We start from the raw sequence: 15,619 nt of genomic DNA, 5'->3' as shown, positions 1-15,619 counted from the left end.
CTTATTTCCAAATTTGCTGACTTCCAACTAACTGACTCCCTGAGTGACCAGGATAGTAGATATATCTTTATCAAGGGCATATACGCATCCAAGCCTATTACGGTGGCCAATATCTACTGTCCGAACGAACACCAAGTGACCTTCTTCAGAAAAACTTGTGATCTTTTGTCCTCATTTAAGGAGGGAATTCTAATCCTGGGGGGAGACTTCAATGTCCCACTCAGCCCGATCCTGGATTCCTCTACGGGAGCCTCTGCACTCCCCTACCGCATATTAAGACAGATTAAAATTCAACTACAGAGTTTGACTCTCCGCGACACTTGGCGCACCATGTTCCCGACGGACAAAGACTGCACCTTCTATTCCCATCCACATCAGAAGTATTCCAGAATAGATTACATATTCCTTTCCCAGACCGACCTCTCACTCCTCTCCCAAGCTATGATAGAATCAATGTTCCTTTCTGACCACCACCCCATAACAATGACCCTTACCTTCCCCGACTCTAAAATTATATCCAAGACCTGGAGGCTGAACCCATCCCTCCTAAAAGACCCAGAAAATCTACAACACATAAATGCCAGAATCCGCCTATATTTTGAGGAATATACCTCCCCTGACGTTTCACCCGTCTCACTCTGGGAAGCACATAAATGTGTTTTGAGGGGGGAACTCCTCTCCATGGCTGCAAAGGCTAAAAGACAACACCAAGAAAGGATCGCGTCCCTTATCAACACAATCAAGAGACTTGAAACGGCACATAAGCAATCGGCCTTGCAAGCCACATTGCAAGACCTCTTATACGCCCGCTCTTCTTTGATAGATGAATTGGGCAAACGCACCAGACGTAGATATGTCCTTCAACAAAAAGTGTTCTATGAACACGGCAATAAAAGTGGGCGGCTGTTGGCACGCACGATTCAAACAGCTAAAACCTCGTCCATAATTCACAATCTCCGAGACAGCCAGGGTTCACTCCTCTCTAAAAATTAAGACATAGCAGCGCACTTTGAAAAATTCTATTCTGCACTCTATAATCTACCAGATGACAATGTAGGGCCCCCTGACGCACCTGACCGACTTTCGTGAATAAGAGGCTTCTTAGCCCAATATAGCCCCAACCCAATCACCCCGCAGCAAACCGCGACCTTAGACCAACCATTCTCCCTCGAGGAATTGTCCCTCACCATAAAACAAATGAAGCCGGGCAAAAGCCCGGGTCCTGATGGCTTCCCCCTTACCTACTACAAGAGTTTCTCTGACATACTCTCTTCTCGACTACTGACAACTCTGAACTCCCTCGCGAACCCCTCTACCCCTGCGGGGCATATGCTAGGAGCCCATATAGCCTTCATCCCCAAAGAGGGTAAAGACCCTTCCCAGGTCTCTAACTACAGGCCCATTTCTCTACTGAACGTAGATATCAAGCTCTATGCAAAGATGATCGCAAATAGACTCTCACCTCTTGTCCCTGGCCTCGTCTCCCCCGACCAGGTAGGCTTTGTTCCGGGGAGAGAGGCCAGGGACAATACTATCCGGACTTTAAATATCCAACACTGGCTTACTACAAGCGAGACTGAGGGATTCCTTCTTTCACTTGACGCAGAGAGGGTGTTTGACAGGGTGGCCTGGGACTATATGCGGGAGGTATTGAGGGCCATTGGCTTTCCCTCCCGTATGCTTGCATATATCAACGCTCTGTATACCAATCCTTCCGCAAGGGTGAAAACCAACGGCCTCCTGACAAACGCCTTCCCCATAAGTAATGGAACTCGGCAAGGATGCCCACTTTCCCCCCTGATATTTGTCCTAACATTAGAACCTCTCCTCAACAGAATACGTGCCAACACAGACATCCAAGGGATCTTTATTATTCGCAGGGAATACAAGGTAGCCGCATTCGCGGATGATATTTTACTAACACTACAGTCGCCTCGGACATCTTTGCCTAACCTCTTAAAAGACATTAAGAATTTTGGATTCCTATCCAATCTCAAAGTCAATTATTCCAAATCCCACGCCCTCAACATTTCTCTACCCCCACAGGAAGTATCTCACTGCCAAGACTCTTTTCCCTTTCAGTGGAAGAGAGAAGCGATCACCTACCTTGGCATTCAAATCACCAAGGAAACTGCAGGTCTTTACGCCCACAACTTCCTGACGGCTCTAGCTAGAATCCAAACAGACTTGGAAAAATTGGGCCAACCTTAATGTATCATGGTTTGGCCGCTCTGCCTTAATAAAAATGATAATCCTCCCACGCATTTTGTACCTCCTGCAGACAATCCCAATCCATATACCCCCGTCTTTCTTTCTGACATACAAGAAGCTATGCACACTGTTTATTTGAAAAGGCAATGCTCCACGTATTAAATACACTCGCCTGACGCACCCTAAAACCAAGGGTGGCATTGCCCTACCTGATCTATACCATTATTACCTAGCATGCCACCTGACGAGACTGATGGATTGGAAAGCTCATAGGAAGGGGAAGACCTGGGTGGCCTTGGAAAGCTCCTTCTCGGGTTACCCCTTACACACTCTCCCCTGGCTTTCGTTGTCACACTGGTCCCACTCCGTCAAGACCCACCCGCTCATTCACACCTCCTTGCTAGCCTTCAAGAAAGCAGTGGACTCCCACCATATATCCTCAAACCTAGGCCCACTGACCCCCCTGAGGGGGAACCCTGACTTCTCTCCTGGGGAGTCGACCACATTTCTTACACAGGAATGGCCACACGATGACGTCTTAGCACAGCAATTCTTTCATAAAGGACGACTAAGATCCTATGATGCACTCAAATCTATCTCACACACGATAGAGTTTCCCTTTTGTACCTATAGACAACTAATGCATTTCTTTACTTCCAAGAACCAAACCGACGTTTGGACAAGACGACTCACCCCATTCTAATCTCTTCATTCCCAGACCACACCACAAAGACACCTCATATCCCTGATCTATTCTATCCTCCAAGACGAAGCCCACACTCCTCAGACTGATCCCTCAAAAGCATCATGGGGTAGGGACCTGCAAATATCATTCACAGACGAGGCCTGGGGTGCCATTGCCACGTATGCACATACAGGGTCACTGAACGTAGCCATTCAAGAAAACGGCTACAAGATTATCACAAAGTGGTACAGGACCCCATCCCGCTTACACAAATTCTCTCCCTCAATCCCAAATATCTGTTGGAGGTGTAATAAAGAAGAGGGCTCTATGCTCCACATATGGTGGGAATGCACCATGCTACAACCATTCTGGAAGGATGTACACTCCATAATAACACAAGTCACCACATGCACACTAGATTTCAATGCTGCTCAGTATCTCCTCCATCACACTTCTTTGACCAAACGGTCATATCACAAATCCCTGGCCATGCACATGGTAAATGCGGCTAGATTATGCATTCCTGCGCTTTGGCGCTCCAACAAGATCCCAACTATTAGAGATTGGCTGACAAGGATCGCTAAAATTGAGGAGATAGAGGAACTGATCTATACCTCTCAGGACCGCATGCAGAAATTCTCCACCACGTGGGCCTGCTGGACGCATTTTAAGTCCACGGAAAGATACAAATCTTACTTTCCACATTGACAGTTATAACTATAAGCCGCCCGTGTTGGACCTTGACTTGGCCTGGGTGTTGTGGCGGGGCCGGGAAGAGGAGCGCCCCCCCTACTCCCCTTACTCCCCGTACTCCCTTCCTTCCCCCCTACTCCAACACCAATGCCCCTCTATGGTCCTCCTATGGACCTTCTTGGTCCTCCCTTCCCCCCTGTCTTCCCCTCCCTTTCCCACTTATACCCTTTTCTTTAAACTCCCCATAGGTATACTCCATTTCATTGGCACACTACCCAACAAAGATGCCCCTCACCCCGAGAAGTAATGATACCGGGAGGCATTTCACATCTCATAAACCTACGTGCAAGTTCCATGATCCTTTCAAGTCCACAAGAGGACCTAGTATGGGTGGTCCCCGTGGTCATTGTCTACTTTTGATTAAACTTGCTGCGACTAGACTGGAGCCTCTCGGGAGCACGTAACTGTTGGTAGTACATACACTATCTCTTTCTGATTACTGGTTACTTATGCTTAGTATATTTTGTACTCCCTCTCTTCATGTCTAGTAATTTGATTGTTTTGTTTTTGTATGATTTATGTACCACAAAGTAATGGATGCTACCTTTGTGTACCCGCTTGCTATGACATGTATGTGATTACTTTATTTACGAATAAAACTTTGTGGAAAAAAAAAATTGCAGATCGCCGCCATTACAAGTAAAAAAAAAAAAAAATGAATAAAAAAAAGCCATAAAACTATCCCTTATTTTGTAGATGCTATAACTTTTACGCAAACCACTTCAATCAATACACTTATTGCGATTTTTTTTTTTTTTTTTTTTACTAAAAGTATGTAGAAAAATACATATCAGCCTAAACTCAGGAAAAACATTTTTTTATATATTTTTGGGGGATATTATAGCAAAACGAAAACAAATTGCGTTTTTTCAAAATTGGCGCTCTTTTTTGTTTACAGCGCAAAAAATTAAAAACGTAAACACGATTAAATACCACCAAAAGAAAGCTCTATTTGTGGCAAAATAAGGATGTCAATTTTGTTTGGGTGCAACATCTCACAACCGCGCAATTGTCAGTTAAAGCCACGCAGGGCCGAATCACAAAAAATGCTCTGGTCAGGAAGGGGGTAAAATCTTCTGGGGCTGAAGTGGTTAATCATTTTTTTCTCTTCCTTCAACAAGTGGATTGAACAGAAAAAATTACCCAATTCGCCCATTCACATACGTAATGTGGATGGGAGAATTTTTGTATTCCGACAGCAAACGGACTTCCCTGCTGTCATAACACACTGATCAGTGCTGGCAGCACTGATCGTGAAAAACCAGACAGGCTGGTTGTCGATTGGTAGACTTCTGTGCTTGTTGAACTGGCCAAATTTTGACTGGCCAGCTTTTGATCCATGTATGGCTAGTTTTAGGGTTTACATATACACTATATAGCCAAAAGTATTGTGACGCTTGCCGACCAGCCATCATCATTATACGGTGGCAGGTCGGCACGTTCCTGCGAATCGCCATTGCAGTTGTGTGCCCGCTGGCCACCAGTGATCATGGCAAAGAGAGCCAAAACAAGGATCTGTTAATGTAAACAGACAGATCCCCATTCTGACAGGAGAGGATCTGCTGTTCCTAGTAATAGCAATATGTTCCAATCAGTTTCTTTCCACCACAGTTAGAAAAACACATAAGGGAAGACATTTAACCCCTTGATTGCCCTCTAGTGTTAACCCATTCCCTGCTAGTGACATTTACACAGGAATTACTCCATTTTTATAGCACTGACTGCTGTATAAATGTTAATGGTCCCAAAAATGTGTCAAAAATGTTCGATCTGTCCGCTGCAATGTTGCAGTCCCGCTAAAAATCGCAAATCGCTACCATTGCTAGTTAAAAAAAGTAATAAAAATGCCATAAATCTTTTCACTATTTTGTAGACACTATAACTTTTGTGCAAACCAATCAATATATGGTTATTACGATTTATTTATTTTTTATTTTTCCCAAATATGTAGAAGAATAAATATTGGCCTAAACTTATGAAGGAATTTTTTTTAATTTATCTGTCTCCAGGGTGCACCGAAGCCTCAGTTGGTGGTTGATAATCAAGAATCTGCAGAAGGGAAAATTTTTCCTACCAGTTACCTGGAAGATGGTAACAATGACCTTGCCCATCAACATTCTAGAGATCCAAGCAGCGCGCTTGGCCCTGAAGGCCTGGACATTCAGGTTATGGAATTGTCCTGTCAGGATCTTGGTATGAAGATCTTGGTATGCAGAGATCATAAAGATGGCTTTAGGGGATTTATGGACCCTACCATCATGTCCAGACCTTCTTTCGCAAGGTCTGGTATTCCATCTTGCCTTACAAATGCTAAATTTAACATTTTGGCTATTGAGACCCACATTCTGAAGAAGCGTGGGCTGTCAGGTCCAGTGGTATTTATCTTGGTTAATGCAGCTGGCTTCCAGAATCATAGATTATAGAGTCTGGAAAGCATATGTCTCCTGGTGTGAATCCAGGGGTTGGCACCCCAGGAAGTATGTCATTGGTAGAATTCTTGACTTCTGTAGATGGGGTTAGAAATTAAGCTGGCCTTGTGTACTATCAAAGGCCAGGTTTCGGTCTTATCGGTATTATTTCAACAACCACTTGTTTTGCATTCTTTGGTTCGTAGCTTATTTAGGGGGTAAGGTGGCTTAATCCTCTATTTAAGTCACCCCTGAACCCTTGGGACTTGAATTTAGTTCTGTCGGCATTGCTGAAACAGCCTTTTTGAGCCGATACAGCATATTCCCTTGGTCCTTTTAACAAGGAAACAAATTTTCTGGTAACCATATCTTCTGCAAGAAGGGTGTCAGAGTTGGCTGCTCTCTCTTGTAAAGAGCCATATTTGATTTTTCACAAGGATAAGGTAGTATTGCGTCCTTATCCTAACTTTATTACAAAGGTAGTGTCTATTTTTTTATCCGAACCAGGATATTGTTCTACCTTCATTTTTCCCAGAACCCTGTTCTACGGAAGGAAAATTACTACATTCTCTTGATGTGATGAGAACACTCAAGGTCTACTTGAAGGCGACTGCTCAGAGTCTAAAAATGGATGTTTGGTTGTGTTGCCTGAAAGTCCTAGAAAAAGGACAGACAGCATTGAAATCTACTATTTCTAAATGGATTCACCAAGTAACTGTTCAGGCTTATGGTTTAAAGAGGAGAATTCCACCCTCTTAAATAAAAAGTGCACGCCACTAGGACTGTTAGTGCTTCGTGGGAGTGCATCACCAAGCTTCCATGGTTCAAATCTGCAAGGCTTCAACTTGGTCTTCAGTCTATACATTTACCAGATATTATCATTTGAATGTAAAAAGGCATGAGGATATTGCCTTTGGGCGTAGTGTGCTGCAGGCAGCAGTGTAAGTCCTCTAGTCTCATGTTGCCTTAATTCTGTCGTGCCTCCCTCCCCTCAGTTGGCATTACTCTGCGACATCCCACATAGTAATTACTATGGCTCTGTGTCCCGTGATGTACGATTAAGAAAATAGGATTTTTATAACAGCTTACCTGTAAAATCCTTTTCTTTGAAGTACATCACGAGACACAGAGGTCCCTCCCCTCTTTCTGATATACACATGTATTGCTTTGTTACAAAAACAGAGGTACTCCCAGTAGTGGGAGGGGTTATATAGGTAGTGGACTTCCTGTCTTAGGGGGTGCCAGTTTTACAAAATTGTCACTCTTTTTTGTTTATAGCACAAAAAATAAAAACCACAGAGGCGACCACATACAACTGAAAGAAAGCTCTATTTGTGGGAAAAAAAGGCCATCAATTTTGTTCGGGTGCAATGTCGTATGACTGCGAAATTGTCAGTTAAAGTGATGCAGTGCCGTATTGCAAAAAATGGCCTGGTCATTAAGGGGACAAATCCTTTTGGGGCTGAAGTGGTTAATGGCATCCTGGTCTTAGTCTGTAGAGTTTAATATTGAGTTGGCCCACCCTTTGCAGCTATAACAGCTTCAACTCTTTTGGGAAGGCTGTCCACAAGGTTTAGGAGTGTTTCTATGGGAATGTTTGATCATTCTTACAGAAGTTCATTTGTGAGGTCAGGCACTGATGTTGGACGAGAAGGCCTGGCACGCAGTCTCCACTCTATCTCATCCCAAAGGTGTTCTATCAGGTTGCGGTCAGGACTCTGTGCAGGCCAGTTAAGTTCCTCCACTCCATACTCGCTCATCCAGACTATACTGCCAAAAATATTGGGCCGACCCTCAAAATCATTTGATGGACTGGGGGTTATGGTGTGGGGCTATTTATCAAGGGGTTGGGCTTGGCCCCTTAGTTGCATTGAAGGGAACTTTTAAGGCGTCCGCATACTAAGACATTTTGGACAATTTCATGCTCCCAACATTGTGGGAACAGTTTGGGGATGGCCCCTCTTGTTCCAACATGACTGCGCACCAGTGCACAAAGCAAGGTCCATAAAGACATGGATGGGTGAGTTTGGGGTGGAGTTTGGGCTGCAAATTGCAGGCTAACGCCATATTAAACCCTACGGACTAAGACTGGAATGCTAATAAAGTTTGTGTGCATGTAAAGGCAGGTGTCCCAATACTTTTGGCAAAATAGTGTACTTTAGTAGTATAGTCAACAGAATGCAGCTGCAATTTCTCTAGTGCAAGTTTGAAGATGAAGCTAACATTCTGCTAATCGCTATGACTGATTAAGAATAATTAGTGTATGCAAAATTAAACTGGACTTTTGATTTGAAAATGTGTACATATGGCATTTTACATTGTGCCATAAAATATTGTACTGCGAGTTACTAAAAAATACTCATAGATACAGCATAATAATTGATCTGGGACACTGGCTCCATTTCATACGAGAGGGATCAGTTAAAGTTGAATTCCAGGTATGTTTTTTTTTTTTTTTTTGCATGGTTACATTTGTTCAGCTTGGACCAATATAAGTATGCACACTACTAAAGTGTTCCACGCTGTCTTTCTGGGTCCCGTGGCCTGCTGCATTGTGAACACAGGTCGTCAGTTGCTTGACACGGGCATCCAAGGTTTGACTAAAGTAACTGCAAAAAGATTCATACCTGGAATTTGGCTTTAAAGGTCCACAGCGCACATGAGCGTTGCATGCTTCTAGCATTCATTTTGGGATTTTCTGGCCCACAGATCAGCAACAAATAGTAAAATAAAGGCGCTTGTATAGCCTTGTTTCTACACAGTTGGCAGCCCAACTCTGTCAGTCTATCTACGTGTACATCTGCTGTTTGCCCTTCCTTTTAGATAAAGTTCAGATTCTTCACTTTTATTTTTTATTTTCCATCTGACAAGGCAGTACTTTTTAAACTTAATATTTCATCAAGTATAATGCTATTAGAGACTTATTTTCACTTAGTTCACTCATCAGGCAGTGAGATGGCAATAAAAGGGAATGGCTCCTTTGAGACATTAATGCTTTGGAATAAATGATGTGCTAGAACAGAAATTTAATTAATTTACAGAGTATATTGATAGTCCCCTGTTACTGTGCTGTATATTTTTAATCTTCTTTAACATCTGTAGTAAAGTGTTTCAAAACCCCTGCAGTTGAGCAACTAATAGATAATTAAGTAATAAGGGAAGAGGTTTCCAGAGGGAAAGAGATTCTTTTAACGAGTGCTGTCATAATAGGAATAAAGTACTGTTCATATGATTTATTGGGACGAAAATATATAATTCTATTATATTTCAAAATAGAAACTGCATCCTTGCTATGTGTTGAGAATCTAGCCATATAAATGTTTTGTGCTCAAGAAAATCATCACTACAACAAGAGAACATTTGTTATGTTTGCGACCTTATGTATTTTTTGCGGAGAGTGATGTTTAAGGGGGAAAGATTGCTAAAATGAACTTGTCTGTAAATCAAAATAATAGGGGTTAGTTTTATCACCTGAAGTTGTAAATGTTGGTCTTTGAATGGCCATAAACATTCTGATCAAGCTGGAATACAACACTTGGCGAAGATAGGGTTGTTACCTACACTAGGGGGCAGTAATGTGTGCTTCCTAACAGGTAGAATTTCTTTTTGTTTCTTTTTTTTTTTTTCATGTGACCTCACCAGTATTTCATTGCTATTCTAAATGAAATTAGGGAAGGAAGGTGTTGGCTATACATGTACTGCTTTAACATATTATGCAAATTATAAAGGGGCACAGAGGAAGGACCTATCTCTTCAGGTAGGGGCCAATGTTGTACTGGGAGAGACATCCACCTCTCTGTGGTTGCATGGAATATTTTTAATCACTTCCTCAATTATACTGTACTTGATTTTAAAGAAATCAAAGTCCCTAAAGATTAGAACTTTTGGAGATTGGTATGATGAAAATAAATATAGGCAGATTTGTGGGGGCTTAAAGAGAATCTTCAGATTGCATGAAGACAAAAAAAACAGCAGCTACAAATACTGTAGCTGCTAACTTTTAATAAAAGGACCAGGCTGGGCCAGTTCTTTACCAGTCTTTGGGTTCTCAGTCCCGGCAAGGGAGATGGCTGTGACTCCTTGCAACTTCACAGCTGGCTTCCCACTCTGCACTTCCCGAACAGTCCTGCAGTCTTCTGGAACCTGACCTGTAACGTGTCCCAGAAGGCTGCAGGCATGGGGGGCGAACTTCGGTACCTGTCAAAATCAGGAATCCTCCCCAAAATGTAAAAAGAGGATCCAAAAGTGATAGAGGAAGGGGGCGGAGGGTGGGAGGCGAATATGGGCAGAACTTACAATTTTGGATGAGGTTCCTATATTAAATTTGCTATACAATGATAATTTTTGTTTCTCAATAACCAGCAAGACCAGAAAAACCATGTGTTCTGCAGGTCAGCTGTAATTGATATGTGTACTATTCGGAGTAACAAATAAATCATGTATTTAGACTACTTATGTATGAATTAGGTTGTTTTTTTATAGTACATAAAGGCCTGGGCAGCAGGGCTAATCAACATTTGTGGATATATAGCAGATCTGAAATCTTGCTTTTTTTCATTGTATGAAGAAACCCAATTCCTGGAATTTACAAGAACTTTAAGTATTTGACTGTTGGCATATTAAAAGCCAGTCAAAACTTGGGCCAAATTGGAAACCCTACGATCATCCATTTTCTACTTTCATTAAGTGAAGTATGGCGCAATCCTTATATTAGACAAAGCTGATAAAATGTGAATATCAACAGCTAAAATATAAATTCCCACAGAAAACTGGCCAAAAATATATTTTTGACATGCTGCGCTGTTTTATTGCATAACAGTAAGTATTTGCAAGGTGACAATCCATTATTCTCCCCTGCTTACAGGACAGCTGCAGCATGCTCTAAGGCCGCGTACACACGGGCGGACTGTTCGCCCAACTTTGTCCGCTGAACAGTGTTTCAGCGGACAGTCCGCTCGTGTGTGGGCTTCAGTGGACAGTTTCAGCGGACTGTTTGACGAACAAAGTCTTACGGAATTTCCGTAAAACTGTTTGCTGAAACTTGGTTTCAGCGGACAGTCCGCCCGTGTGTGGGCCAGTCCGCTGTACTTTAGAAATGAGCGGACTGTTTCCGCCCGGAGAAAAGTCCGCTCATTTCGAGCGCGTCTCCAGGTAGGCGGGGCCCGTGAAGGAGACGTCGCGGGCTCCGCCGCCTGGTATGGAAAAAAATCGGCGTGGGGGTCCCCCCAAAGTCCACAACAGACCCTTGTCCGAGCACGCTACCCGGCCGGCCAGGACGTACCAGGCCGCGTGCCCTCAACATGGGGGGTGCCTTGGGGAAGGGGGGGCCGCGCGGCCCCCCCACCCCAAAGCACCTTGTCCCCATGTTGATGAGGACAAGGGCCTCTTCCCGACAACCCTGGCCGTTGGTTGTCGGGGTCTGCGGGCGGGGGGCTTATCGGAATCCGGGAGCCCCCTTTAATAAGGGGGCCCCCGGATACCGGCCCCCCACCCTATGTGAATGAGTATGGGGTACAATGTACCCCTACCCATTCACCTGTAAAATAAAAGTACCCAAAAAAAAACACAACACACGAGATAAAATATTTTATTGCACAGCTCCGGGGGTCTTCCGTCTTCGGGGGTCTTCTCGCCGGACTCCTCCGCTATCTTCTTGTAGCTCTTTTGCTAGCGGAGGAGTCCGGCTTTCTTCCTCCCCGCCGCCGGCCTCTTCTCCCGACTTCGGGGGTCTTGTCCCCCTCTTCGGTTCTTCTGCCGGGCCACCGCGCCTTCTTATAGCTCTTTTGCAGGCGGTGGCCCGGTCTTCTGTCGCCGCTGTCGCCGTCGCCATCGCCTTCCGTTCTTCTTCTTCTTCTTCTTCTTCTTCTTCTTCTTCTTCTTCTCCAGGAGATGTTGACACGTCGCTCTCTCCGGCCGGAATGCCAGAGCCGCGCTGCGCGGCCACTTATATAGTGACAATGGGGCGGTGTCACATAGTATATGTCACATGGGTTGGTCACATGGGTTGATGTCACATGGGGACTATGACATCGTAAGGGGGCGGGGTCACCATGTGACCAACCTATGTGACATATACCATGTGACACCGCCCCATTGTCACTATATAAGTGGCCGCGCAGCGCGGCTCTGGCATTCCGGCCGGAGAGAGCGACGTGTCAACATCTCCTGGAGAAGAAGAAGAACGGAAGGCGACGGCGACAGCGGCGACAGAAGACCGGGCCACCGCCTGTAAAAGAGCTATAAGAAGGCGCGGTGGCCCGGCAGAAGAACCGAAGAGGGGGACAAGACCCCCGAAGTCGGGAGAAGAGGCCGGCGGCGGGGAGGAAGAAAGCCGGACTCCTCCGCTAGCAAAAGAGCTACAAGAAGATAGCGGAGGAGTCCGGCGAGAAGACCCCCGGAGCTGTGCAATAAAATATTTTATCTCGTGTGTTGTGTTTTTTTTTTGGGTACTTTTATTTTACAGGTGAATGGGTAGGGGTACATTCCCTTCCCCAAGGCACCCCCCATGTTGAGGGCACGCGGCCTGGTACGGCTCAGGAGGGGGGGGGGGGCGCTCGCTCGCCCCCCTTTCCTGGCCGGCCGGGTAGCGTGCTCGGACAAGGGTCTGTTGTGGACTTTGGGGGAACCCCCACGCCGATTTTTTTCGGCGTTGGGTTCCCCTTTAAATCCATTCCAGGCGGCGGAGCCCGCGACGTCTCCGTCGCGGGCCCCGCCTACCTTGACACGCGCTCGAAATGAGCGGACTGTCCTCGTGTGTGGGCGAGTCCGTTCATTTCAAAAGTTGCGCGGACTTAGTACGACGAACTTAGTCCGCTCAAAAAGTGCCGTGTGTGGGCAAGTTCGTTCATTCAAAAGTTTGAGCGGACTGTTTGACGAACTTAGTTTCGGCAGACAGTCCGCCCGTGTGTACGCGGCCTAATGTTTACATCCTCTGCCCCAAATTTTCCACAGCACTGGCTATGCAGTGATCCCTCATAGACTTTTACAGGAGTGTCTCCCAAGATTGGAACTTTTTGGAAGACATTCCTATGAAGGCATTTATTGTTACTTTACCACAGCAATAAACATAAAACAAATTATGCTGATCCTGATGCTAATGAGTGCTGAGTTATTCTAATACTCTTTTTCCCTTGCTTTTCTTCGTTTTTTTTTTTGTTTTGTTTTTTTTTAGTGCAGAATACTAACTTATTTTTTTTTGTTTTAGCAAAAGCTGATGAAGCTTTAAGAGCAAAGGAGAAGAGCGAAGAAGATGCTCAAAAACGTAAAGAAGAAGGTAAGTACCTTTTGTGCTGCTTTAACTGAAAACAGTTTTTTTCCAAGACTGCATTTATAGTAACCCATGCACCTTTGATGCCCATTGTGTTGCAATGTCTCATGGCTTAAAGAAAAGGAAACTGACTTCGGATATAACTAGCGCTACAGAAAATATTGTTTTTAAAAGTTGCGGTGATACACTCACATTGATATGTGATTTATTTGAGAGAATTTAATCACTGGCTTCAAAGCGGAAGTGGGCTTTCTTTAGTGAACAAACCAGTGGATTAATTTTTAGTGTACATTTAACTCTTCTCCTTGCAAATATTTTAATTGCATTTGGTATAATTTTTGTATGGATGTAATGTAACATCAAAATGCCCCACTTCCTGTAACAAATGTAATAATCTGTATGTTCTGTTTTAAACTATTAATTGACAGAGGAAGAATGATAAGACTTATTGAGTGGAATGTAGTCATTCTCCAATGTCTTTGTAGGTCTGTCTACTTCTAAGCATTTATTTATCTCTGCTTTGAGTTATTATTCATAGTAAGAAAAAGCAAATGCCTGTAATCATCTTTAGAGGTTTAGGATATTGAAGTTTAAACATACTTTTCATTGATCATTTAAAAAAATAACTTTTTTTCAGTGTAATGAGAGATTTAAATAATGTATGCAAAACTGTTCTCACTTCAAACTAAGCTGGGCACTCATTTCATCTAAAGAATGTCTTTTTTTCTCTTATGTTAATTTGCTAATTATGTTAGCCAGGTATCCAGTTTAATGCATGATAAAGAAATGAATTGCAGATTTAATGATGATTAATAGAGTTAAGACTGCAATGCAGTTTTCTTTTTGTTGGATTAGTTTTACATGTGGTTGCTTAGAGGTCCTGTTTATGCTAGAGGTATCAAAACTTTGCACGTCTTCAAATTTCTTGTTCTTGTGAGCACTGTAGCTACGGGGGTCACAGGAAAACTAAAGCCCCACTTTGGAAAGATAGATTGGGCATGGGAGCGAGCCCGCACGAGGCTGGTTAAAATGAGAATCACAATTTTTTAGCTTATTATATAATAAAGATCAAGATTCTCGCGGCGCAACATCATCTTTCACATTATACAAAAAAAAAATTGGGCTAACTTTACTGTTTATTTTTTTTTTTTTTTTTATTGAAGTGTATTTTTTTCCCAAAAATTGTGTTTAAAAGACAGCTGCGCAAATACAGTGCGACATAAAATATTGCAACAATCACCATTTTATTCTCTAGGGTCTCTGATAAAAATATATGTATAATTGGGGATTCCAAGTAATTTTCTAGCAAAAAATGCTGATTTTAACTTTGTAAGAAGTGTCAATAAAGGGTTTGGTCTTTAAGTGGTTAAACTTCCCTTATTTACACATAAAAGTTCATCCCTTTGATCTAAGAACAAAAAGTTACAATGTTTCTAGTTATCTACCAGACAATGTTGTGAAAAACTGGTCAGGCTGCCCGTTTTTTTTTTCCTTTTTCTTTTGACAGCTGAGTGAGTAGAGAAGTCGCTACACTTGTTACATGAATGAATCGTGAAATTCTGCATATAGATTGTGAGGGGGGTTAAATCGAGATCAGGATTTTTTTAACGATTAATTGTGCAGCTCTACCCCATAAAAAGCAGCTTTCTATGGTGGATACTCAGCTGGGGGGAGCAAAGAGCACCTGTGGGGGGCCCGAGAAGAGGAGGATCGGTGCTGCTCAATACAAAACCATTGTGCATAACAGGTAAGTACAACATTACCTTACATTGCTTCGCCTTTTGACCACTAGGGGACACACACGTAGCCCGCCGCCAGAGCCAATGCAAGTGCCTGGCGGTTGGCGGCGTGTGTTCCAAGGACAGAAAGTGTCGGCAACCAGCGTCGGTACCTGCTTCCAGGACACCGCTACCATTCAGCCCATGGATTTGACTCACCTTTAGGATATCTGGCAGCTTATGTTTACAAGCGTAATGCCTGTGTACCTTTGTGAGTACTATGTTTAAAGCTTTTATTAAAACAACATTTCATTTACTGCACTTAGAGTGGTGCCTTTGTTCTATTTCCTTGGTTACAAAGGTCATGTGTTTTATATGTTGCAGCATATCAAGTCTACACATGCAAGTACAGGACTAGAGCACAAAGGTCAACCCAATTTTGTGTTTATCATATATAGTACCAATAGCCAAAAGATTTAAAGCAGAGTTCCACCCAGAAATGGAACTTTCGCTCATCGGATCCCCCTCCCTTCCGGTGTCATATTTGGCACCTTTCAGGGGGGAGGGGGGAGCAGAT

The 15,619-nt window shown here is 43.6% G+C and overlaps 1 protein-coding gene across 2 annotated transcripts in view; it reads left to right on the top strand.

Moving 5' to 3' along the window:
* The window catches only part of RSRC1 (arginine and serine rich coiled-coil 1), a 508,526-nt gene that overhangs the window by 357,804 nt on the left and 135,103 nt on the right, over positions 1 to 15,619 (top strand). For both annotated transcript variants that reach the window (XM_077488086.1, XM_077488085.1), the window contains one exon: positions 13,262 to 13,330. In XM_077488086.1, coding sequence (XP_077344212.1) covers positions 13,262 to 13,330 — 69 coding nt within the window. The remainder of the gene's footprint in view (positions 1 to 13,261; positions 13,331 to 15,619) is intronic.

The sequence above is a fragment of the Lithobates pipiens genome, unplaced genomic scaffold (genome assembly GCF_037356315.1).
Source record: "Lithobates pipiens isolate NorthernLeopardFrog02 unplaced genomic scaffold, aLitPip1_a1.2 Scaffold_18, whole genome shotgun sequence".
NCBI classification, from domain to species: Eukaryota; Metazoa; Chordata; class Amphibia; order Anura; family Ranidae; genus Lithobates; species Lithobates pipiens.
Note: the sequence above shows the minus strand (reverse complement) of the source record. Positions and strands in the feature narration are given on the sequence as shown.